Genomic DNA, 26392 nt, shown 5'->3' on the forward strand with positions numbered 1-26392 from the left:
GGGGAAAGCGTGAAAGCTGCTATCTGAAAAATAAGAAAAGGGCGCACTTTAAAGATCTCCCATCCAAGATATGGAGCTGTGGTATTTGATTTACGATATGGTCAAGTACAGAAGTTAAGTCTCTGAACGAGCAACACGCTGAGATCCGCAATAAAATGTGGTTTTTTAAATAAACCTTCAGCGACAGATAAGGCTACCGAAGTGGACAACACTCCTTTTATAGTAAATCAAAAATAACTTAAATTGACTGTTCCCGCCGCGACTTTAAAATTATGAAATAAGAAAACTCTGCTTCCGTGTTAACATCTCCTAACAATTTGATATTGATCGACCTACGGCCATCTGTAGTACCAGGCTTTAACATTCAAAGGTCGCCTAAGGTATCTAGGAATATATCCATTGTCACTTTTACAAAATCTAAATATCGCATAAGACTTTGTGACAGCTGGGATTCGCGCAAGCTACTGTGTAGAAAAAAAGTGCCAATAGAAAACGTTCCTGCGAGTAGCTGCTCACGGAATTCGGGCGGTTGGCGGATGGTTTTAACGCAGACACAATTTTTATAAAGCCATACTATTTGACGAGGTCAGTATTAGTAATATCTCGGCTTTGAAATATTAAAATGGCTGTCCGGCCAAATAAATCCAATGAATGCATGCCCCTGGAATGGAGCTTGAGATTTCTCTGTCTTGGTCATATGGAAGGCGATCCAGCAATCTGCGTCAACTAGCAAGAAATAAATCTGCTTACAATGACTAGCTAATTAAAAATTCTGTATAGCGTATTGAGCGAACGACTGAAACCCAAAATCAACGAACTGACATGACTTTAGGAGTACGATTCCAACCCTGGTGCGGCTATTATCGACCAGGATTGTTGAGGATCTTTCCAAAGCAAACGAAGCTTCATAGAAGATGCTTCCTGACATAAGTTGATGATAGTAATATCTTTGACCAAAAAAATACCCGTAAGTTTTGTTTGCTCTGAGGTGTATAAAGAGCGGGAAAAAGTGAAATTCGTGTTAAAGAAAACAATGTAATCCTACAAATCAAATATTCTGCTGTTGTTGTTGTTGTTGTAGCAGTGCTTCGCCCCATCCAATAGGTGTGACCAATCACAAATTGTAATCAATATCCTCTAACGGAAGTCCAAGGAAACTTGCTGTTTCAATAGGGGTGGACCATAACTAGAGGGGTGTTAGAGGCGTTGGTTCCACAATACAGTTGAAAAGATGGTTGGTGTCATGTGGGGACATGTTACAAGCAGGACATATGTTTTGTATGTCGGGGGTTGATTCTGGATAGGTAAGAGTTTAACCTGTTACAATATCCAGGTCGAAGTTGAGCTAGAGTGACTCGCGTTTCCCTAGGGAGTGTGCGTTCCTCTTCTGCAAGTTTGGGGTATTTTTTTTTTGAGTACAGGATTCACAGGGCAATTCATGACATCGAGATCCGACGCCTGTTTGCGGAGTTCACTGAGGACCTGCTTGTGCTTTTGGCTTCATACGGCTGTGTTCTCAGGCTCCGTATTTCCTCATATTGCTTACGGAGATGACTCCCTAAGCCTCTGGGTGGTGTTGGCTCATCAATCAGATGTCTGTTGGGATGCCCAGGTTTCTCGGTATTCAACAGAAGCTGTTTGGTTACCATTTCATTTCTCTCCCTAATGGAGAGTATTCTCGCCTCATTATGTAGATGGTGTTGTGGGGACATAAGAAGACAACTCGTGGCGATTCTGAGGGCAGTATTTTGGCAGGCCTGTAGCTTCTTCCAGTGAGTAGTCTCTAACATTCTGCTCAAGAGGCGCTATTTGGGACGACGAAATGCTTGAGCATTTGAAAAGTAAAGAACTCTACCGAATATAAACCAAACTATATATGCAATGAAAATCGAAGGCCACATTCAAATGATGGTGGTTTTGTATTTCAGATGAATTGGCTTTAAGATACTGGATCAACTATCTTAGGGAAGTAAGAACAATTTCTAAGAATAGTAATGCCAAATTTTGAATACATCAATCGGGAGCTCGATATTGAAACAATGCAACTTTGTGCTTCCAGACTTTGTAGATAATCTTCAGATAAATGTGAAGACTTAGTGGAGTTTGGAAAAATTTTCAGTTAGACTTTTATAGAATACAAGTAGCCTAATTAAGTAGGCCACAAAATTTATTTTAAACTGAATATTTTGTACAAATCTTCAAAATCTGCCACAAACCCGTTAATGTCTATACACAAATCTTCCTTTTGTCTATCTCATTTAAATACCAAGCCAGCTTTCATCGTTGTCGCTTTTTTTTTTGACATACATACTTGGAAACTTAAAATATATGAGTATAAATAACTACACCCACGCAAGTTTACAGCTCGTTTGAATTCCCATTGAATATTACATTAATGCTTGGATTCGCTTCTCACAGCATCGAGTCAGCTACAGGCCATGGTTTGCTTACCCGAAATGCGTGTTAGCCATAGGACATAAAACACCTCTGCTTGCCTGGCTAACTTGTTTAGCGGGTTTTAAATACTGATCGCACTCAATCTCAACGTATCTTATGCTTATGCCATGTGAAATATAAGTTTTTTGAGAGAGCGCGTATCCAACAATAATAACCAGAAATAAAAAACGTTAAGAAGAAACTGGTTATTATTAGCTAAGGTATGATTGCGATTATGTACCTGTGTGAGTGTGAAAGAGCAGCAATGTTAAAAAGCCACATACATAGTGCACTTTTGGTAGAAAAAACGGCTACCAATACCAAGAATCGCGATTTCACATAACTCTCGCAACTATCAATACTCACACTAATCTACACACAGCCCAGTCAGCATTTGTAGCATGAGCGTATCGAAAACGCGTATTTCTTTTCTTCATCGAGGAACGAAAGATTACAATTTCGAGTGCCATGCATGAGATCGATAAAGGTAGCATGTTAGTGCATATATGTCGAGCACGATCATTTACTTTCATGTAGAAACAACAATCCGGATATAAATATGATATGGTCAGGCTAGTACCCTAATCCTTAGTACTGGATCAAAATCTAGCAAAGCACCTCGATAACACTTGCCAAAACTTTAGGAGAGTTTCTTTATCACTGCAAGAACATGCTGATAATTGATATCCGAATAATCTATTGGTCGATTAGCAAATTAGATTACCAAAATGATCGATTATCACTAATATACTTGTTATTTGCATCCGATAAGTGACAGATTCGATTATTCAAATAAATTTGTTTTATAAATTTGTGTGAGTTTAGTAAATTGTGAAGTTATTGTAAGGCCACCGTGATGGTAGCGTGCTCCGTCTACCACACCGAGTATCCTGGGTTCACACCCCGGCTAAAGCAACATCAAAAATTTTAGAAACTAGATTTTTCAATTAGAAGAAAGTTTTTCTAAGCGGGGTCGCCCATCGGCATTGTTTGGCAAGCACTTCGACTGTATTTCTGCTATGAAAAGCTCTCAGTGGAAACTCATCTGCCTTGCAGATGCCGTTCGGAGTCGGCATAAAACAAGTAGGTCCCGTCCCGCCAATTTGTAGGATAAATGAAAAGGACCATGATGCAAATTGGAAGAGAAGCCCGGCCTAAAATCTCTTCGGAGGTTATCGCGCCTTACATTTATTTTTTTAGATTAAAAAAAAAAATTTTGTAAAAATTTAAACAACTTCCCGAAAAGCTACAAACTTGAAACTTGGAATATAGTTCAGAACCCGATGCCAACGCATTAATATGAAAAAAAAAACTCCGATAGATGGCGCATGGATCGAAATATTTCAAAAATCGTATTCGTGGTCCGATTTCGCTCATATTTAGAACACATAGTACATGCGTGAATAGAAAGCGACACATTAAAAAAATCGCCGCCAGGTGGCACAAGGATCAAGATATTCAAAAAATCGTATTTGTGGTCCGATTAGACTCATTTTTGGAACAAAGTGACATCAAAATATTTTGGAGTTCGAGGAGGGACAAGCATACGTGGCGCCGAGTAGAGTAGAGTCTTTGGCAGGATTATGTGACCAAGATTGTAACAAATTGTCAGGAAAGAGTCCTTGTAACAACGAGTCACTAAATGAACTCATTAGAATGATAAATAATAGGCAATTAAATAAAGACTAAAAACTTGAAAATAAAAAAATTTAAAAGAAATTTTTAAGTTTAACGGTTTTATTGAAAACAATACTTACATTAAGTAATAATAATACTAAAAGCTAGAAAATAATTAGGTAGGTCCTAGGTACTAGCCATCATACTCCTCATCAATCTAGGGCGTTGATCCGACAATTAAATAAAAGCGTTGCACGCGTCAAATTTCTATTGATAGTCATAAGTAAGACCAAATGAACTTTAATCAGGTTATGCTACGCATCACAGTTTTAGAAATTTCACGCGCCCAACGCTTTTATTTAATTGTATGATCAACGCCCTAGATTGATGAGAACTAGTACCTAGGACCTACCTAATTATTTTCTAGATTTTAGTGTTATTATTACTTAATGTAAGTATTGTTTTCAATAAAACCGTTTAACTTAAAATTTTTTTTTAAATTACTTTATTATAATAATCTGCTCTTTCATTGATGTTTGCTGGAGAACATTTATTTTCGATCATGTACAAGCAAATTTCGACTCTGGTATGATAGTGGGATTGCGTGTCTTCTTTGTTCCCGAAACCCTGTCTGACCCTCTATTTATCCTGTGTAACTGTGTTAGCAATTCCATGTAAGCTTGTATATGCTGTGGATGCTAAACGTATCCTCTGAAATAGATTTGGTTCTTAGTTAAGGCCCTAAACTGTTCGATATTTTGAAAAAACCTCCAAAACACATCACTTATCAACACTGTCGGAAAGCCAATGACTTGAGAACGCCATGTCGACGATTAATTTTCTAAATTACTGACTGGGATTACATCACATGTATGTGTACCTTTATTGCGTTCCTATATGTCAATTTGTGTGAAGAGTTTTGCTCTCACACACGCTTCGCACGCTATATATGTGTGTGTTTAAGTGATTGAGCGCGCTGAGTAAATGAGTAAAACGTGCGGTGTGTTAAATATGTAACGTATACCGCGCGCCGCATCCTTGACAGTGCGCCTAGCAGCCAACTGCTTTTAGCTATGTAAGTGTGTAACAATTTTGTTGTTATTTTAGCACAGCGTGCCGGTTTTTGTGTTTGATTTTTTCTCTGTTTATTGCACAGGAGGTCCGCGTCAAACCAGCAGCGCAATTGACTTTTAGTTGTTCAGTGGACTTACCCAACATTGTGCGCACCTATTACTACGAAGCGACGTTACGCGCGCATACGTCATACAGGTACTCATTATAGAGAAGCTAAACAAAAACAAAAAAAAGATCAACGTTGAAGTAATGCACAGCTGTTTCTTATAGTATTTTTTTTTTTTTGTGGTTATATTATTATTTTATTACGTGCAGCAAAGCAAGGGCACGCCTCAGCTTATCACCAAATAAGAAAGTGTCAACGATCATTTGTTATGTGAAAGCGCTTAATCGCAATCAGTGTATCTAACAAGCGCTCTTGCGCGTTGATAAACAGCAAGAAGAACAAAGTGAAAAACTATTAAAAAAAATTTTTTTTTTCTAACAATAATTGAGCGCAATTGCTAAGCGCTTGCGCTAATGCATAAGTGACTTTATTTGCTTTACATTCTTATCGCTAAAGCCGACGCTGTGCGTGGCGCGTGTTAACTATAAACATTTCTCACAAGTGCCTAAACAAATAACGCGCGTGTGTGGTCATACTTCACTTATTTTGTCGTTTTTTTGCTTGCACCTTTTTTCAAAAGTACAAAAAATTTATTTTGCGTTTAAGTGTCAGTTAATTACGGACGCGGCGCCGCTAAAACTCCAGCCTGTACAATGTATAAACATTAGCGCAAGCCTGCAAATATATTTAGATTTTTATAACCAGACACTTTTAGCTTGTTAGCAAGCCATCATATATTTTGAAGTGCTATCAATTTACGTATGAGCATCTTAAGCTAAATAAGAAACCGCAAACGGACACCACAAAAAAGCCGGCGCTGTCAGTGGCCACAAAATTGAAGAGTGTACGTACGCAGGCGCTTTGTGCTTTTTTTATGTATTTTGTTTAGCGCGTTGTGATGATTGGCGGGTGAAGGAAGAGGAAAGTGAGTAGTAGGAATACAAAGCAAACGTCAAATGTCAGCGCATGTATGCCAATATCTACAACAACAAACATAAGAGGACAAAACATAGAAAAAAGCTCAACAACAATATCATAATCTCAGCAAATTTTCAACCTCACTGCACACGCTGCTTTGATGTCGAGCAATTTGTTTGTTAATATGCTTGTCGCTTTCTACTCGTTTTCATTGCATTAGGGGTACTTTTATGTATGCATGTATGTATGTAAAAATCTTCGCAGCAGCAGTTTTGTTTTTGTACGAACGCCAAATTCGATTTTTATGACTTTTTGAGCGCGTGACTAAGCGGTGATTTATGGTGGCGTGTGATTTTTAATATTCATGCGCTCATGCCACATAGCAACAACAAAATATCTATCAGATACAGCAGAAGAGTTGAAATGCTAAAGTAACAACAACAACAACGCGCTCACCTTTGCTCCATCATTCGAACTCAAATTTAACAGCACAACAAGAACTTTAATAGCAGTTTGCAAAATAAAAAATGAAAACAACAATAACTTTAACTACACTTTCCGCATCTGCAAAAGCCTCAAGCAACGTGTAGATAGATTTTGCTGTATGTATAAACCAAGGAGGTCGAACATTTTTGTTTTTGTTTGACTTGCGTAGGTGTGCGCCCAGCAAGTAAGACGGACAGTGAGTAAGCCAGCCGGTTAACCAGTCATCCAACCAAGAAGACAACACCAGTTAACTAACTATCAACCCCAGCGCGCATTCAGTGATATCCTGCTGCGCATGCGCGTTATGGACTCCTCCACAAGTTGCACAAATGCCGCTGGCAATACTTTACAACAACAACTGCAAACTCATGTGAAACAGCAAATACATTTAAAGCAACAACATTTACAACTACGACAGCAGTCACAACAGCAATCAGCGACGCAGCACGGTCAGCAGACGCAGCAACAACAACAACAGCAGCAAAAAATTCCACATCAACAACAATTGCAAAAATTTAAGCAGCAAATGCAGCAAACACAACGTCTGCAACAACGCCAATCGAATGCGCATGCGCAAACTGCAGCAACAACAAACGCCGCCGGCGCCGCCGCTACTGCTATAACAACACTCATCAAGGAGGAATTGTGTGCCGCTGAGTTGCATGCCACTTCTGTTGCCGTAGCGCTCGAGCAGCAACAACAACAAAAGCAACAGCAACAACAGCAGCAGCGTCATCAACAACAACAACATCAGCAACAACAACAACAACAACAACAACAACGTCAACAGCGCCAACGCAATAACACACGCGGCAACAATAACAACAACAGCAACGGCAGTCTAAATAACGCCTCAAGCGAAATTCAGCAACAAAAAGCAACGACAACAGTTACTGCTTCCACCGTCGCTGCAATGGCATTGGCTTTGGCGAAGGATGTTAATAGTAGCGCCGGCAGCGCTCAACAGCAGCAGCTACAGCTGGGAAATCTCAATCTCGCCACTGGTACGCAAAACGCACAGCAACAACAAAATGTTGGTAATGTTGCTACAATATTCGCATTGACTAAATCCAATAGCAACAACAACAGCAGCAGTAGCAGCGCCCATACAATCAATGCCAACTCGAATACAAATCAATGCGCCAACAACAACAATGTAAGCAGCAACATTAACGCTACCAACGCGTCCGCTTTAACGAACGTCACCACTACCAACGATTTAGCCGCTGCCGCCGCAGTTGTACTTTCCTTACAGGGCACCATGGTTAGCAGTTTACAGCAAGCTGCGCTTTTGCCTGTAAATTCACCCGCTGCCGCAGCTCTCAACTTGCAAGCACTCGAATCATATTTGGCATTGCAGCGCATCACCGGTAAATCGGATGTATTTCGCTTTAATACAATATCAACCAACAATAATAGCAATGCAAGCAGTGATGGCGGTGGTGGTGGTGATGCGAGCGCAAACTGCAATGTTAGCGCCAACAACAACAACAACGACAACAATGCAACAGACTCTACGCCCAATAGCTCATATAATATAGCAACAATCTCAGTAGCAGCTGCAACAGCACAACAACAACAGCAACAACAACAACAACAAGATTTATCCACTTTAGAAGTAACGAATATTTGTCTGGAAACTTCTAAAACGCAACGCAGCAACAACTCAACGAATAATGCCATACAAAGTTTATTGCAAAACGCCGGCGCTACAAATGCTGAACTTAGCGCTAGTGATTTGGGCGATTGTGATCTGCCGCTATTGGATGGTGAAGATGGCTTATCATTTGAGGCTGCAGAGTTGGAGAGTAGTTACAATAATTTCATATTTAATAGCAACGCATTCTGTATCAATCAGCAACAGCAGCAGCAGCAGCAACACCAAGTGCAACAACAACAACAGCAAACACAACAACAGCAACAACAACAACAAACGCTCAATGCTGAGATAGAATCAATTTCATCATTGCAAGCCACCATGTTCCAAGACAAACTGAACCATCAACAGTTAATTATGAATGAAGGTGTCGCTGTTGGTGCTCTAAATGAGGCGGTAACTTTAAATGCATCTGGTAGCGGTGGCGCCGCTGGCGGCACATCTATTGGCACTACTGCTGTTGCTGCCAATTCACAACGTTCAAAGAAGCAATTCATCTGCAAGTTCTGTAATCGTCAATTTACTAAGTCTTACAATCTGCTTATACACGAACGCACGCATACCGATGAGCGTCCATATTCGTGCGATATTTGTGGCAAGGCATTCAGGCGGCAAGATCATTTGAGAGATCACAGGTATGTTAGTTAAAGAGAGAGATGTGTGTAGGCACCTCATATTTATACCTTTCTCTTTTCATCATTTGAAATCAATTCGATTGAAACTTCGTCAACGTTTTGCACCGCTGGTATGGAGAATCATTCATTCATGAATTGAAGCCTACCCGATTGGATAATTTTGGCCGCTGCGTCTTTACAAATTTTTTGCTCTATTTTGATCAAGCTTCGTCCAGACATTTTCGCCTGCATGGGTATCAATCGGAATACTTTCTTAATATGGAATACGTTTTTTATTTTACCCGATGTAATCCATCTTGTCTTCAGAGCAGATATGCCTCTTTAGGCACAATCTCAAGGTATTAAAACACACGGAACTAATTGCATGATCAGTGGCCCAACTATCGGCTCTATGTCACCTGACCAAAACACTTTGTGGGCGATTAATTGGTACAAAATCAGTGGCCCAACTATCGGCTCTATGTCCCCTGACCCAAACACTTCATAGCCGATTCATTGGTACAAAATCAGTGGCCCAACTATCGGCTCTATGTCCACTGACCAAAACATTTCGTAGCCGATTCATTGGTACCAAATCAGATTGTAATCGGGTGTACAATCGTGGGGTGCCTTGCTTGTGGGATTGGTCTGACAACACTTGAATTCCAATCGGGTAGCATTCACTCATTCCACCATATTTTGAATAAGACGTAGTACATACTCTCCACCAACTTCCCGTCTCCTGCGTGCACAGCTCGGCAGTTAGCTCGTCCTTTTCCATGGCTATGATAGCCAGGATATGGTCTCTCTTTTTTGTCACATCGGATTGGCAAAAAATATATTCCATCGTCGGTGGTTGGGTAACGGACTGGTAATCCCAATTGCATGACACAGGTTTCATAGTTAAGATTGCTCTATGAAGACTTTAAAAATTTAAATTGAATTTTTTTACTTTTTAAAATCTTGTTAGTTTCAATAATACTAAAGTTGGCGATATCACATATACATTTTGCGCCCGATTGGAAACGCGGTTACTTTGCCTCAATGTTCCAGACGACTTTTTACGCTTCCACTTGCTAAATTTTGCATATTATCTCTATTTACCCACAACTCTTTCCTCTCCTCCACAGATACATTCACTCGAAGGAAAAGCCATTCAAATGTGCCGAATGCGGCAAAGGCTTTTGCCAATCACGTACATTAGCCGTTCATAAGATTCTACATATGGAGGAGTCACCGCACAAGTGTCCTGTGTGCAATCGTTCCTTCAATCAGCGTTCAAATCTAAAAACACACTTACTCACACACACCGATATCAAGCCATACAATTGCAATTCATGTGGCAAAGTCTTTCGCCGCAATTGCGATTTGCGTCGTCATAGTCTAACGCATAATCTTTCTGGAATGTCAGGTGGTGCTCTCGGATCGGGCAATGAACATTTATTTACATTACCCGTAAGTGTAGCGGATATCTTTCAGACAACATCTGGTGGTGGTGGTAGTAATGGCGGTGGTGGTATTACGACTTCGCGCGGTATGGACTCAAAATCGGTAACGCTTTTGCCAGCTTGTAGCACTGTCGGCAATACAACGACAATAGATTTAATAGCCGTTAGTGACTAAAAAAAAAACTACAACATAATGGATATCTCTGAAGAAATATAAATATTTCATGGATAACAATTGTGATCTACACTACTCCATAAACTTGCCTAAATATTTGGGACTGTTTTTTCGGTTTACATCAATTCTTGTTTGATTTCGAATTGATATCAAATGCTACTTAAAAAATTCGTGCGCAGGGTCATTTTGCACTGAAAGATATGGTGCTAGTAAAATCAACAAATCGGTTCTGTTGTTCTTGACTTAACGGAGATTCGGTGAAATTGATCGAATTATGGTTAATTCGACCGAGTTCTTTGTCAAGCGAACAAATTAGTTTAGTCATTTCAACAGAAGAGCAATTGTCGCTCTTAAGTTAACAAAATTCTGAAAAATTGACAGATTCCTAATCAATCTAACTGATATTTTTGTTAGCACAACTGATCTCACTGGTCATTTCAACTGCGATCAAGAGTCAATACATGAGCAAATTTCAAAGAGAATTTTACGCTCACTGCGCTCTCTACTTTGTACTTATGTATGCTGTGTACTATATGTATGCACATATTTACGTATGTATATGGCGGGCGCCGTGGTGTGATGGTAGCGTGCTCCGCCTACCACACCGAAGACCCTAGGTTCACACCCCGGGCAAAGCAACATAAAAATTTTAGAAATAAAGTTTTTCAATTAGAAGAATTTTTTTTTTAAGCGGGGTCGCCCCTCGACACTGTTCGGCAAGCACTCCGAGTATATTTCTGCCATGAAAATATATCAGTGAAAACTGTTCTGCCTTGCAAATGCCGCAACATTGGAACTTTCGTACAAAACTGTCGTAACAACTTTTTTTTTTCATTTGACTACTAAAACGGTCAATTACGAATCAACGATTTGTGCGCAGTTGATTCAACATCTTGTTGCGATGGATAAAAATTGACAGAAATTTCGGTTCAATTGACCCATATTTCGATTGATTTTGCCAGACTTTTTCTTTCAGTGTATTATAAATTCATATATATATATATATATAAATTCATATGGCATACTCACAAAATTGAGCATTTTTTTTTTATTAATTATTTAACACTCATATTTTATATGTTTATTAGGCTTCCAAATCGTTTAACGTTCGACATATCAAATTAGGGTTACTTAGGCACTTGAGCGAGTTTTTATGAAAAATAAATGATACAATTTAACGATCTTAGCATAGCGTCCATATAAATTAAGATATTATTTTAATGCAGAGTTTATGTATTTTTAAGTTTTTTACCGTTTTTAACTGACATGTGCTGGCAGGCAAATAATATTTTTGAATATGTAAAACGTAAACTTTTTCTACAGATGCTTTATGTAATTTCGTGTATTTAAATAAAAAATTTACCTTCACATTAATTTAAATGCCCTTGAAGTTTTTGTTTACCGATTTCTACGCTTATTTGCTACAAGTAAGTATTTTTTTAGATACATATATTAAGGTGGATCGAATTTTTAAATTTGAATCATTTTTCAATCTTTCCATATTGTGACGAATATTAGTGACACTAAGTGATACTCATATCACTGATCTGATACTAAGTAAATAAAGCCACAACAACAATAAAATAAGTAGTCACTTGTATCTACATAAACGAATCAATCATTATGTCTACACATATGTACGTACACGCAGCAGGGATAAACGCACAAACACATGCATATATATATCTGATATACTCCCAAAAGTAGGCAATCCTCTGTGGAAGTATCACTCACATATACACGCGCATGGGCTATGCGAGAAGCTATAATCATCGTGCATCTGTAGTTATAGCTGAGAAATGTACAGCTGGTAAACGAGTAGTAAATTCTAGAAATAGAAACGCCTAGAAGTATGCGAACGAGGAAATCACAGAGTATAAAAGGAAGTAAAGCTGAGAATCAGAATGAGTTTGATTTAAGCACGCTATATGTTGAGAAGTAGAAGTGTTATTGTGAAGTACTTTAATAAAGGCCATTTTGCATTAGAATAGTGGAGTTATTTATTCAACAGTTTAGTGATTCAACCGTTAGTAGAAGGTAGAAGAAATAAGAGGAATTGCACTAAATTCGTTACAATATATTGAGTAAACGCAGTAAATTGCTGTCGCCGGACTTGAAAAATTGTGATGAGTTGTGAAATTTGAAGGAAGTTCGGAATGTGAGATGGTTTTGTCGGCAAATAAGCCAAATTTTAACTAATTATATCTTTCACAAATCTCGAAATTTTAAGTCCTTAAAGAAGAAGAGATCTACCCAATAATAAGCAGTAGGGCAGTGAGGTTTTCTTGTGCCCGGGACAAAAAATCTAATGTATATGTGCAAATTTTGCTTGCGTTTGAGGAAGAAAATATATCAATGATATCATCAAAATTTATTACTTAAAATTTTTCTTTTTCCTTACTTAAAAATGTTAGGTCACTTAGGCGCCCTTGCCCCATTAAAATCAGTTTTAATTTTCTGAATGAACGTTCGCAGCTACCAATTGATATTGAGATTGTCAAGAGTATTAGAAGTGCCACTCGTAAGTTTGGAAAAACATCTTCTCCATAAGAGATTATAAATGTAAGTAATTCTAATGGAGTTTTAGGTGCAATTTTTTTTCTATTGCGAAGTAATCCAGCAATCAAAAAAAAAAAAAATAAATAAATGTAAGGCGCGATAACCTCCGAAGAGATCTAAGGCCGAGCTTCTCTTCCAATTTGCGTCGTGCTCCTCTTGATTTTTCCCTACAAATTGGCCGGACGGGACCTACATGTTTTATGCCGACTCCGAACGGCATCTGCAAGGCAGATGAGTTTTCACTGAGAGCTTTTCATGGCAGAAATACAATCGGAGCGCTTGCCAGACACTGCCGAGGGGCGACCCCGCTTAGAGAAATTTTCTTCTAATTGAAAAATCTTATTTCTAAAATTTTGATGTTGCTTTGCCCGGGAGTTGAACCCAGGGCATACGGTGTGATAGGCGGAGCACGCTACCATCACACCACGGTGGCCGCCAGCAATCAGTTATAATAAAAATACAAATTATCCAGGAAGTTCTGCTTTGCGGACCATTTGGCGCCACCCAGTGAGTAGCGCCCCGGGCAACTCAGGCGGCCCAGGCGCAGCTAATTGTCAGCTATTATCCAACGTAACCAGCTCGATTATATTATATGCAGCACCAGTATGTCACGGATGTGAAATGGGCCACCAAAAAGATATTCTAGCAGCCTTCCGTATTACTGCTATACGAATAGCATGTGCTTATCGATGTCCGACGGCGCGATCCATGTTTAATCCAGGAAAATCCCAGTAGATCTACTCTCAGGTGAAATTACCGATCAGTATAGCATTGGAATCAGCCGACCATCTGAAGAAGCTAGGAAAAGCGCAAGGTCACAAAAAATAGTTAGGTGGCAAGAACGGTGGGAAGAATAGAGAAAAGGGTGCTGGACCTTAATGCTAGTTCGGAATATAGCGGAATGGTACGAGCGAAAACACTGCGAACTAAATTACCACCTCATGCATATATTGAGCGGGCATGGCGGCTTCAAGGAATATCTACATAAGCGTTGGATAGAGGAGGCGCCTTCTGTCCCTCCGGATTGGAAAGCGCAGAACACGTAATGTTTCATTGCCACCGTTTTCAAGGCGAAAGACTCTCTGTACACAGAGTTTTTGGAGAGGAGCCTTCCACTAGGAATTTAGTTTCCCGAATGTGCAGACAAATAGGTTGTCGGACTGCTGTCAGCAAGAGGGCCTTTATAGTTATAACGCAATTGATGCCTGCAGAAAGGGAGCGCAGGTAAATGCGCATGCGAAGTAGTGGCGACTAAAGCGCCTTTCCCCCTCATGTCTGGGCCGCAAAGCACCATCATAGCTAACTTCGAAATTATTTTCAATCTCATGAAGCATCGCTTTAACTCACATTATTCACTTGAAATTTTAATTACAATTGGGTTCTACATTATTATCATCCGTGAATCCTTGAGTTTAGTGAAATGGTGCCATCTTGAGGGATGTGTTGACAATGCGTCGCTATTTTTATTAACTTTAAACTGGTGCGAGCATTGTTACAGGCAACATATTATTTTTGTCCCTACGGCGCGCATCGCAGGAGGCATAATGATGAGCTGCATGAACTTTACGCAGATATGACGAATGGACTAAGACGCTCCGGCTGAAAAACTATATCAGTCGATACCGCATTATGGAAGTAGAGGAGAGGCAGGTGGAGGAAAATTTGACTTAAAACCCTATTACCAATACGTACATACCCGGGTATGTACATATGATTTAGCTTTGGATATAAATTTTGAATTTTAATTTGAATGCCAAAAGGTAAGCAAACTTTGAAATAAACAGTTATGTAACAATAACAACACCAAACGTTTTATTACTTCCTTTATATTAGTCTCGTTTTATGTTTTGCCAAAGTATGAAATTGAGGAATCTTGCAATCCATTTATGAGTAACTTCCCGGAGAGCTGGGTCTTGAAACATCATCAAAATATATCAGAACCCGATGACATGGTGCTCCAGGGGACGTTAAAATTCAAAATACCTTCCGAACTTAGAAATTTTGCTTTAAAGTTTTAAGGAAATTCCCTGTAATCCAGATACCTAAAACTTTAAACAATCTTTCGGGCCTCATTGGGTTGGAATATTTAGGATAAAAGAGTTTTCTAGATGGGACAAGAAGCGAGATATTTAGAAAGTACATTTAAAGCATGTGGAATCTTGCGACAGCTATTTGAGTAACTTCCCACATAACTAGATCTGTGAAACTAATAAAGTGCTGTAAACCTCCATGACAATCACTGAAAGAAAAAGACTGGTAAAATCAACTGAAACACGGGTCAATTCAACCAAAATGTCTGTAAATTTTTATCCATCGCAACAAGATGTTGAATCAACTGCGCACAAATTGTTGATTCGTAATTGACCGCTTTATTAGTCAAATGAACAGAAAAAGTTGTTGCGACAGCTTTGTATGAAAGTACCTATGTTGCCATATAAATGAATAAATGTAAGGCGCGATAACCTCCGAAGAGATTTTAGGCCGAACTTCTCTTCCAATTTGCGTCGTGCTCCTTTTTAATTTTTCTTACAAATTGGCGGTCGCGACCTACTTGTTTTACGCCGACTCCGAACGGCATCTGCAAGGCATATGAGTTTTCACTGAGAGCATTTCATGGCAGAAATACACTCGGAGTGCTTGCCGAACACTGCCGAGGGGCGACTCCGCTTAGAAAATGTTTCTTCTAATTGAAAAAGCTTGTTTTTGAATATAGAAATGAAAATAGTAGTCACAAAACTGATTCTCAATTCTTTCAGTTGCATCTCAGCTCATTCTCAATTTCTTCTCACGCATGTAGTTGCCACACTTGATTGTTTCGAACAAAACTTGTAGTATAAATGTTTGACGTAACTTTTTAAAAAGAGAACTTGTAAGTTATAGAAAAGTAAAGAATCAAATCGCAGGAAGGTAATTCAACAATGTAGTAACTTTACATGTAATTCAGCAAGTTTAATTTTCCTAACACTTTAAGTTGAAATGATTCCAAAACAACTCAAACTTTTATTTTGTCGGAAATATCAACATTAAAAAAGGATGTTTTTTTTATTAGCTTTGTTTTTTTATTATCTTATTAAATTCGTTCGCGTGAGTGATAATTCATAAAAACTTGAACAAAATGTTACTAACTGTGGAAATATCCTGTTCGTTCAAGCAAAACTTTTGCAACAAGAGGGCGTAATTTTGCATTTCTCTTGGACGAGAAGTTGCAAAATTGTAAAGGTGTCCCAGTATCTCATAATTTGTTGCACGTTCTTGTTGTATTGATAACTGAAAAACTAGTTTTTTATTGTTTTCCCATTTTGTGTGTTTTTTCGATTTGATGGTTTTCTTATTTTGGTGTTTTTTTTTTAAAGTGGCACCATTGTCATAAGTAAAATGTAGAGAGCGCAGTGAGCGTAAAATTCTCTTTGAAATTTGCTTATGTATTGACAGTTGATCGCCGTTGAAATGACCGGTAAAATCAGTTTTGTTAACAGAAAAATCAGTTAGATTGATTAGGAATCTGTCAATTTTACAAAATTTTGTTAACTTAAGAGCGACAATTTCTCTTCTGTTGAAATGGCTAAACTAATTTGTTCGCTTGACAAAGAACTCGGTCGAATTAACCATAATTCGATCAATTTCACCGAATCTCCGCTATGTCAAGAACAACAGAACCGATTTGTTAATTTTTCTAGCACCATTTCTTTCAGTGATGCAATATAAGGGAAACAAATTTTAGCTAGGTGATCAACTGATTGATTGTTAAAATGCAAAATATTGTCCGAACTTGGGAATTTTGCTTAAAAGTTTTAAGAAACTTCCCGAAAACCCTGAGACCTGAAGCTTTGAACAAAGCCTGGGGCTCTGCCAGTTTGCAATATTTAGGATAACAACAACCATGCATTTAAGGCACATACGTTTCGAATATGCCTTACCTCCCGGGATTGGGATTCGAACCCACACGTGGTGATCGTTCTCGACCAAGGTCATATGTTGTTGTTGCCTTAAAATAACAATGAGGTATGAGTTTAACTTTTATGAGTCTGCGATAAAAACATATCCTAGCAAAAGAATCGGCCGGCCTGCATTTCCCTTTTTTATTCGACCCATATTAGTACAAATTATTTTACTGTGCATATAAATGTTGGAAAAATATCTTATCAGTAGGCGAATTAGTTGATTTAGATATGCCGACAAACTGTTTGACATTTGACGGTAAACAATAGATTCTACTAGAATTTACGATGAATTTTGTCGAGAATACATTAATACTTATATTTTCCCAACACTCAATTAAGTGTTTGTTCGTTATTTAATAAACAAATAAAGAACTTAAATATTTAATAAAGATTAAAATTTGTTACAGTGAATTGCCATTAAGTACATATGTACGTACATACATATGTATGTATAATTGTAAACATGAAGGCATGTGTACTTACTACCAAAATTGGTACTTCCCATAACCCTTATATTAGAGTGCTTAAAGAAAGTAGAATTCGTACGTCGGCAGGTTAGGTTAGGTTAGGTTGAGCTGGCCGGTCCATGAGGATCTCACATAGATTGAATAAGTCCGTAGTGTTACCAGAAGTTTGTTTTAACGACCAAACTGAAAACCCATATCAAGAACATATGTTATATATATGTATATAACTCCGTCCCCTTGGCAAATACTAGAAGCTTCATAGGTTTTAAGCCACTTGCTGCTTCTAGATCTGACAGCTGTATCACTCCTAATAGCTGGAGATTTAGCACAGAACGTGCTCGATCGTTTTCTCCTCCAGCCCGCATTTCCTATATCTGACATCAATGACCAAGCCTAATTTAAAGGCATGTGACGCCAGAAGGCAGTTTGCAGTCAGAATACCCGTCATGAGTCTAAAGTCCTCTATTTTTAATGATAGAAGCAACTTTGTTAGTCTAAGGTTGTAAGACCTGCACATAATCTTCGACACTTTACAGCCCCGCGCTTGAATCCACGCCTTTCCTGCTTGGTCGATCATGTGCACCTTTCGCCTTCGCTTAATTTCGCCCAGTCTAATTGGGACGTCTATGGAGCAATCTTCAAGGGATGCGCCCTTTTTAGCTAGTTCATCCGCTTTTTCATTCCCGTCTATTCCCACATGCCCTGTGACCTAATATAAATGTACGCTTCTCCCTGTCCCGATTCTCTCCATGGACTGCTTACACTCTATCACGCATTTAGATGCTGTGCTATGCGAGACTATTGCATTAATTGCTGCTTGACTGTCAATATAAAAGTTAACACGATTGCAGCTTGGGCTATTTTCTTCCAGGGTTTCTACTGCTTTGGTTACGGCTACTAAGCACGCTATCAGTTGCGAAGTATAAGTGTTATTAAAGTAGTCTAATAAAGACCATTTTGCATTATTATATATTGGAGTTCTTTATTCAACAGTTTAGCGATACGAACTTTAGTAGAAGGTTGCAAATAAGCGAAATTTTACTAAATTCGTTACAATTGGCAATATAATACTTTATATTTGCTTAAAATATTATGGAAAATATTTAGAACTCGTAATAGGCAGTACCAACCTAAAAATTCCTCTAGCTTATGTTAGGTTGAACTTACCGGTCAATAAAGACCTCACATAGAGTGAGTGTGTCCATAGTGTTATCAGAATTTGTTCGACGACCAAACGGCACAACCCCAATCAGGCGCCAGGACATATGTTATAGAGTAACTATGTCCACTTGGCAAATACTAGCAGTTTTCTAGTACACAACTTAAAAGCTGTCTCGAAATCTGGCAACTCTGCCGCTCCTAATAGCTGGAGCCTTTACCTGGCGAGCACAGGACACGAACACAGAACCTGTTCAACCGTTTCTTCCTGAAGTTCACACTTCCTGCACTTGCTGTTACTGTCGAGGCCTACTTATAAGCAAATGACGCCAGAAGGCAGCGTCAAGTCGTGAGCCTTAAGTCTTCTCTCTCCAGAAATATGAACCACTTTGTGAGTTAATATCGTAGACTTTGCACATGATCTTAGAAATTGCAGTATCGCGCTTTTGTCCACCATTCCATTCCTGTTTGGTGGATCAACTCCTGTCTGCTTTTGATTTCTTCCAAAAATTCCTCTATATCTTCTATATATATAAAAAGAAGTGTACATTTTGATTGTCTCTCCATAACTCGAGAACGGATAGAAAGATTGCCATGAATTTTTTAAGAGAGATACAAGAAGGATAGTTGATTTTGAAATCCCAAATCGGTTTAGCCATACATATATAAAAATCAAATTCTGTGTGTGTGTGCTCGCTATGGAAACGTATTTCCCACACTTCAATCATCACCAAATTTTGGCTATAGGTTCCCTCGATCAACACAAAGGTTTTAGGCTTAACATAATTTCTATATATAAAAGGGGCGTGGCACCTCCCATACAAATGGAATTTTTAGTACTGCGTAAGTCTGAAGGTACACATGCCAGAACATTGAAATTCAGTGAGAATGTGGAATTGGGAAAAATGGGGCCTGGAACCTCCTATACAAATGGAATATATCATACTTCATATCTCTGGATGTAGTAATGGTAGGACAATGAAAATTGGTAAGGAGCTATATGACGTTAAGTTCTAACACCTCCAGTAAAATGTGGAATTGGAAAAAAGGGGAGTGGCACCTTCCCTACAAATGCTTCTTCAGAATTTAGACCCACCAAAATTGTGCAATGGAACCAAACTTTGCGTTTAGAAATTAATGCCGAATGTAATCGAAGCAGCAATGATCAGCGGTAAAAACAAAGGTTAAGATGTGCTCATTCATACCACGGATCCCAATGATTGCTACAGATTTTCAATTAAATTTTAAGCTCTTACAGTTTCCTTTACGCATTGCTTTTGCAATTACAATCAACAAAGCGCAAGGACAATCGCCTACTGTTGCAGGATTCAATTTAGAGAGTCCGTGCTTTTCCCATGGCCAGCTATATGTTGTTTGCTCTAGAGTTGGAACGGCAAAAAATATGTTTATCTTTGCACCGAAGGAAAAAACCAAAAATATTTGGTACCCACATGCATTACAATAAGATACAATAATAAAATGTTTTAAACGAAAATCTCACCAAATATGCGTACAAAATTCAAATCAATTTACAGAACAATAAACTAAATTATCCACAAATAAAATAATTAAAAAAAATTTTTTAAGTTAAACGGTTTTATTGAAAACAATACTTACATGAAGTAATAATAATACGAAAAGCTAGAAAATAATTAGGTAGGTCCTAGGTACTAGTCATCGCACTCCTCATCAATCTAGGGCGTTGATCAGACAATTAAATAAAAGCGTTGGGCGCGAGAAATTTCTAAAAATATGAGGCATAGCATAACCTGATTAAGGTTCAGTTGGTCTTTCTTGTGACTATCAATGGAAATTTGACGCGTCCAACGCTTTTATTTAATTGTCTGATCAACGCCCTAGATTGATGAGGAGTGCGATGACTAGTACCTAGGACCTACCTAATTATTTTCTAGCTTTTCGTATTATTATTACTTCATGTAAGTATTGTTTTCAATAAAACCGTTTAACTTAAAAAATTTTTTTTAATTATTTTATTTTCAAGTTTTTAGTCTTTATTTAATTGCCTATTATATCTCATTCTATTTAGTTCATTTAGAGACTCATTATTACAAGGACTCTTTCCTGACAATTTGTTACAATCTAAGTCCGTAATACGATTTTTGTGAATATCTCGATCCTTGCGCCAACTAGCGGCGATTTTTTTTCATAAGTCGCTTTTTATTCTTGCATGTATTATGTGTTCCAAATAAGAGCCAAATCAAATCGGACCACAAATACGATTTTTGTGAATATCTCGATCCTTGCGCCACCTAGCGGCGATTTTTTTGATAGGTCGCTTTCAATTCTTGTATGTATTATGTGTTCCAAGCATGAGCCAAATCGGACCACAAATAGGATTTTTGTGAATATCTCGATCCTCGCGCCACCTAGCGGCGATTTTTTTTCATAAGTCGCTGTTTATTCTTGCATGTATTATGTGTTCCAAATAAGAGCCAAATCGGGCCACAAATACGATTTTTGTGAATATTTCGATCCATGCGCCACCAGCGGCGATTTTTTTTCACATATCGATTTCTATTCTTGCACGTATTATGTGTTCCAAATATGAAGAAAATCGGACCACAAATGCGAATTTTGCGAATATCTCGATCCTTGCGCCACCTAGCGGTGATTTCTTTCTTATTATTGCATTGTCATCGGGTTCTGAACCATATTCCAAGTTTCAAGCTTGTAGCTTATCGGGAAGTTACTTAAATTTCAATTACAAGATTCGTTCACAACGGCCGTGCATGCGGCCGTGCAGCCTGTCAACTCAAGCTAAATAAAACCGTTTAACAAAACAGAAAAAATAACGCAACATTCATTCGATCTCGGGCGTTACAACGTACGCCAGGTAAAGCTAGTTTTTAATATATTTTGAAGGTATTTTCATAAAGTTGAATCTCGGAGCTTTCCGTAATGGTTTGTTACACACCTTTATTTTTAATTTTTTAATTTTATAAAACCGTATTTTTTTGGTGAGGCACTCTAACTTTATAAATGGACATATATACATATAAGAATTTATGTATGTATGTGTAAAACATGAAGGTATACTATAGACAATTTTCGATAGCTAAGCAAATTTCATGGAAAACATTTTGTATAACAATTTGTAATTCGGAAAAGGGCTATTTGATCAAGACATTTGTTTCACTAGAATTTGCAAAATAGTAAATAATAAAATATGTGACTCGAGAGGGGCATACAAGTTGAGTTAAGGAGCAAAAGTAGGAGGTAGATATCGAAGTTGAGGTAAAGGTTTTATTTTCAATTGGTCGTTGTAGAGCGCACTGTCCTCAAGTGGCCTAATGACACCAGGCTAATTGTGCTAATGCGTACTTGCTCAGTGGGAACGCCGTTAGGCATTACGGCACGCGAGGGTGGGACCACAGCTTAGTATGCGCATTTTTCTGCCCTACCTTTCAGCATGCATTAACCGTGTCATAACTAGAAACGCCATTTCATTCACAACAGTCCAACAATGTACACATGTGTCATTCCATTAGGGGAACTAAATTTCTCATTGACAGTTCCTTCCCAAAAACTTTGAGCATATTTAGTTTTTCTCCGAAAAAACGGTGGTAACGAAACCTTACGCGCTCTGCGTTTTGTATTTCGGTATAATAGTGCGTATAGAAAAGGTTCTCCTCTATTTTATTGTTGTTGTATCAATAAGGACACTCCCCGAAGGTTGTGGGGAGTGTTATCGATGTTTTGGTCCGTTGCCGTATATAGATCCGGTACATTGCGGTAACAAGCACCATCAAGATACTAGCTCGATTAGCTCGGGACCGCTTTAGTATGACCACATGGAATCTTCTAGGCCATACCATCCTCCCACCCCCTAGATCGATGAGGAACTTGGGGTAGCCAGACTTCTGCTGTTAAAACAAGGATTCGCCACGGGTAGGTGATGTTGACAATTGAATTGGGGAAGCTATATATTGCGCAGGCAAACCCTTTGAAAGGGTTGCGTCGCACAACCCCCTGAATCAATTTGGTGATTTAGTCACCTCTTGCGATAGGCATATCTGCCGCGGGTATATTCTAAACCCCCTAACCCGCTGGGGAAGATCCTCCTCCCCCCTCAATTTCTGCGTCAGGTGCTAGTTAATTTCGCCATGTTTCCACTCAAACTCTTCCGCGTTCACAGTTTTAAAAGCATTTCTAATATTCAACACAGAGTTTAGTTCTACTTTGACCTTCTATTATGGTTTCGCGACCTATATTAACATCTGCTTCTATTGCATCTACCGTGGATTTTAATTTTCGAAATCTGAACAGATTTTTCACATATCAGCAACTCAGTGTGCTGTATTTTGCACTTACTGCTCTGCGATTTGTGGGACTTCTATATCTTCGAGGTACTCGCTTTGTTACACGGAGCGCAAACGTTCATAAATTCATTGAATTTGTACATTGATTTCAATGAAAACATTCATTAAAAACGTGCCAACGAACAAAATCATAATAATTTAATGATCGATATTCATAAATTGTAAAATTTATGAACGTTATTTATGATTATGAAAGAAATTAATGAACGGGTTCATAAAATTTAATGAAATTTTTCATAGATTTTGTGAATTTATCCGTAGATTTTAATGTATTTTTTCATAGACTTTAATGAACATGTTCATAAGCTTTATGAATCTTTTCAATAATTTTCACCCCCCAAAAAACCAGCAAAATCTTTTATTTGTTTACAGATTCATTTTATTAACCCTCAACTACATTCGTGGGGTAGCTTTTACCCCAATACAATTTTTTACATATTTTTCAAGTTAGTTAATTAAAAAAATAAGGCAAATCTTACAAATACTATGTAAAAAAAAAAACCCATTTAATTTATCACATTGTTTACATATTTCTATTTCCTTAGAATGAGTTTTAAAAATATATATATTTTTTTTGTAAAATTTTTACATACAGGCACTAGCGATGAATACTGGGGGTTCAATAATTAATAAAAACTAAATACATAAAATAAGTCTCCTTTAATCCATAGAAATTTGTTTATAAGTGCCAAGAAAAAAATTTCAATAAGGGTGCTCAATTTTTACAATGGATTAAAGTAGACCTAAAATAAACTAGTTTCACTCTTCAAGCTCTTGAATCAAAATATTGATCTTGGGGGTTATTTTTCCGCGTGCTTTAGTAAATTTATAAAAATATGTTTGAATAAATGTCCAAAAAGTAGTACTCGCTTTAGGATACTCAACATTAAATAAGTGGAATGATTTAAAGCATACGTCGACGCATCGATGAAAGTTCGTAAATAATATTTTGGTATCATCCAAATATAGGAAAAACTGATCGAATTTTGTATAGTTTTTGTCGCCCAGCGCTAAAACTAGAGCCTGAATGCTCTCACAATGTTGCTTCAAAAAATGTATATGATCCTCGAGTTGTTGAAGAGTTTGTCCAACGAAGGCAAACGAACCTTGTGAATCTTTAAAAGTGAATCTGCAGATATCTTTGTTTGCCAGCGTTCGTTTTTCTGACTACTTTGATTGTAGGATAAAGATATCCGTGAAGGCACCACAAAGTTTTGAAAACAAATTGTGTTTGGTCTAAAAAATTAAAAATTGTGTGTTTATGTATATGTGTGTATATTATGCATCCTGTTAAGAAATACCTTTTTTAAATATTTCTCCGAAATGGAATTGATTATAAATTTTGTTGAACTGTCTTTCAAAACTCCAGGCTTCTGCAGGAAATAAAATAACCTCAATAGTTCTTGTTGACAGCTAAGAAAATTGTGGGTATTTGGGAACATTACTGCGAAATCAAGATCGATCTGAAAAAAAAACATTTAAAGTTTTTGTTAGTAAATTGCAAACACAAAACCTATGATTTAAGATTTATTCACCAGACAATATCCATCAGGTTCCTTATATTCTGGCCACTCGCGAAATATTTGGTGCATGTTTTGAAATTTTGTTTGGGATTGATTTATTCTATAATTGGCGCAAGCTTGCCAAGCGTTTTGAAACTCCTCCGCAGTCAAATTGCCGAACTTCACACGCTGAAGCATTTCTTCAGCACAAATTTACGGAACTTGAAGTGAAATAAAAATTAAATAAACAAAAAATTAGTTAATATACTGCAACACCTACCGTTTTCCTCGACCTCTGGAGATTCCATACGGCGCTGTTTACTGTTCAGCTTCCGAACTGTAGCTTTTGATGCTTTTTTTTCATGTTGCAAAATTTGGTGTACAGTTTTCCTCTCTTTTCGTTTCGATAGAAACTTAATTTCTCGTTTAAGAAAATTTCCAGAATTTCACCTTCTAAGCAGTGGCTACTTTGAAGTGACATATGGATGTCGTAAATCCTCTTCAAATGTCCAACAAAACCGTCAATACTTTCATATTCCTTCTTACACAAAGCACAGATCATTTTATTTCACAAACAAATTTATGCAGTTCTATTTTACCTTTTTTCACTCAACAACTGATGATGCGAAATTCAGTGACGTCAACTTTTGAAACGTTTCCCTCTTTTGTGTAGTTCTGCAGCCTAAACACGACGGGATTTGCAACTTTACCCGGATTATTTGCACAAAATAATTGATTGGCAATACTAACACCATAAGTTGTATGAATAAATTCTTTGCTTTTATGAAACGTTTCATAAACTCAATGAATAATTTTATAGAAGTTTATGAAAAGCATTCATAAACATTGTTCATAAAGCATAAAAACTGAATTTTGTTCTAAGACTACTTCATGAATTTGCATCCATTACCTTTATGAGCATTTTCATTAATTTCTATGAAATTATTCATTTAATTTATGAAAAATTCATTAAAATCAATGAACTTATTCATAAGACCAAGAGCAGAATGTTTACGAACGCTGTTCATGAAAAATTAATGATTTATCTTTATCCGTGTAGGTCCAGTACTACTGTGTCGGAAACAGAGCTTCGACTATGCTACTCATCAGTATCGGGCATGTTGGTTGCTGTGATATCTGCTTATAATTCAGCACTGTTCTGTAAGCCAATTCTTACGGATCAAGGTCGGAATTATTCATTAGCTCTTCCTATGGTGGCATCATTCCATTCATCGAAAGATATTGTTTCCATCGCCCTCTTAATAGTTGATTATGAGAGGTAGAGGAAGGAGATACCCACATGGAACTCTAAACTTACCAGCTACTCATATTTAACCATTCTCTCTATTCCTCTGGCTCTACCTCATTTTAGGTCTTTTTCTCCCCTTCAATTATAAATATGATTTAGAGGGAGACCTTTACTTCCATCTCTCCGCTTCTTTTCATCTTACACCTGTCATAAAAATAGTTACTTTAAAAAAATCGCCTAAAATATCACCCTCATCAATGCCCTTCCGTAAAATTTTAAATACTATAGCCGTGTTTTTTGTATAACAGGTCAGTCCCAAGCCTTTTACGTCTATATATAACTTATTGAAAAAAAAAATCAGCTCAAATATTTCAAGGTTGTAGGCGTTGAATGAATTTATTTTCCAATCCATAATCGGTGACAGGAACAACTTCAATTGTCGCTGTCTTTGATATCGATATAATGTCAGCACTTCAAATTCAATTACCTCAATCATTTTTATGAACCACCAACGAACGAAATGAAAGGGAAGTCTCATCCGAAAATGTGATTATATAACACTTTATATATCTTATATAATATAAATTTATATATAAACATATCTACATCGTATTAATTAGCTTATGTTTGTACACGGATTAGATA

At 37.6% G+C, this 26392-nt stretch overlaps 1 protein-coding gene across 4 annotated transcripts; it reads left to right on the forward strand.

Annotated features, from left to right (window-relative positions):
* Positions 1 to 5257: 5257 nt before the first annotated feature.
* On the forward strand, positions 5258 to 11830 carry sob (sister of odd and bowl). 4 transcript variants are annotated; one of them, XM_067767754.1, is made up of 3 exons: positions 5258 to 5322; positions 6416 to 8929; positions 10039 to 11830. In XM_067767754.1, the coding sequence occupies exons 2-3, from the start codon at positions 6933 to 6935 to the stop codon at positions 10529 to 10531; spliced, it is 2490 nt and encodes an 829-aa protein (XP_067623855.1). In that variant the 5' UTR covers positions 5258 to 5322; positions 6416 to 6932; the 3' UTR covers positions 10532 to 11830. The 4 variants fall into 4 exon arrangements, with proteins under 4 accessions (XP_067623855.1, XP_067623853.1, XP_067623854.1 ...); XM_067767753.1 differs by having other exon boundaries at positions 5266 to 5322; positions 6372 to 8929; XM_067767755.1 differs by having other exon boundaries at positions 5266 to 5322; positions 6419 to 8929.
* Positions 11831 to 26392: the final 14562 nt, after the last annotated feature.

The sequence above is a fragment of the Eurosta solidaginis genome, chromosome 2 (assembly GCF_040869045.1).
Source record: "Eurosta solidaginis isolate ZX-2024a chromosome 2, ASM4086904v1, whole genome shotgun sequence".
NCBI lineage: Eukaryota > Metazoa > Arthropoda > Insecta > Diptera > Tephritidae > Eurosta > Eurosta solidaginis.

What these genes read in the sequence shown, in the direction of transcription:
- sob (XM_067767754.1), top strand. Translation starts at nt 6,933, where the DNA reads ATGCGCGTTATGGACTCCTCCACAAGTTGCACAAATGCCGCTGGCAAT. An exon ending in GATCATTTGAGAGATCACAG is followed by an intron (nt 8,930 to 10,038) that starts GTATGTTAGTTA and finishes TCTCCTCCACAG; the next exon opens with ATACATTCACTCGAAGGAAA.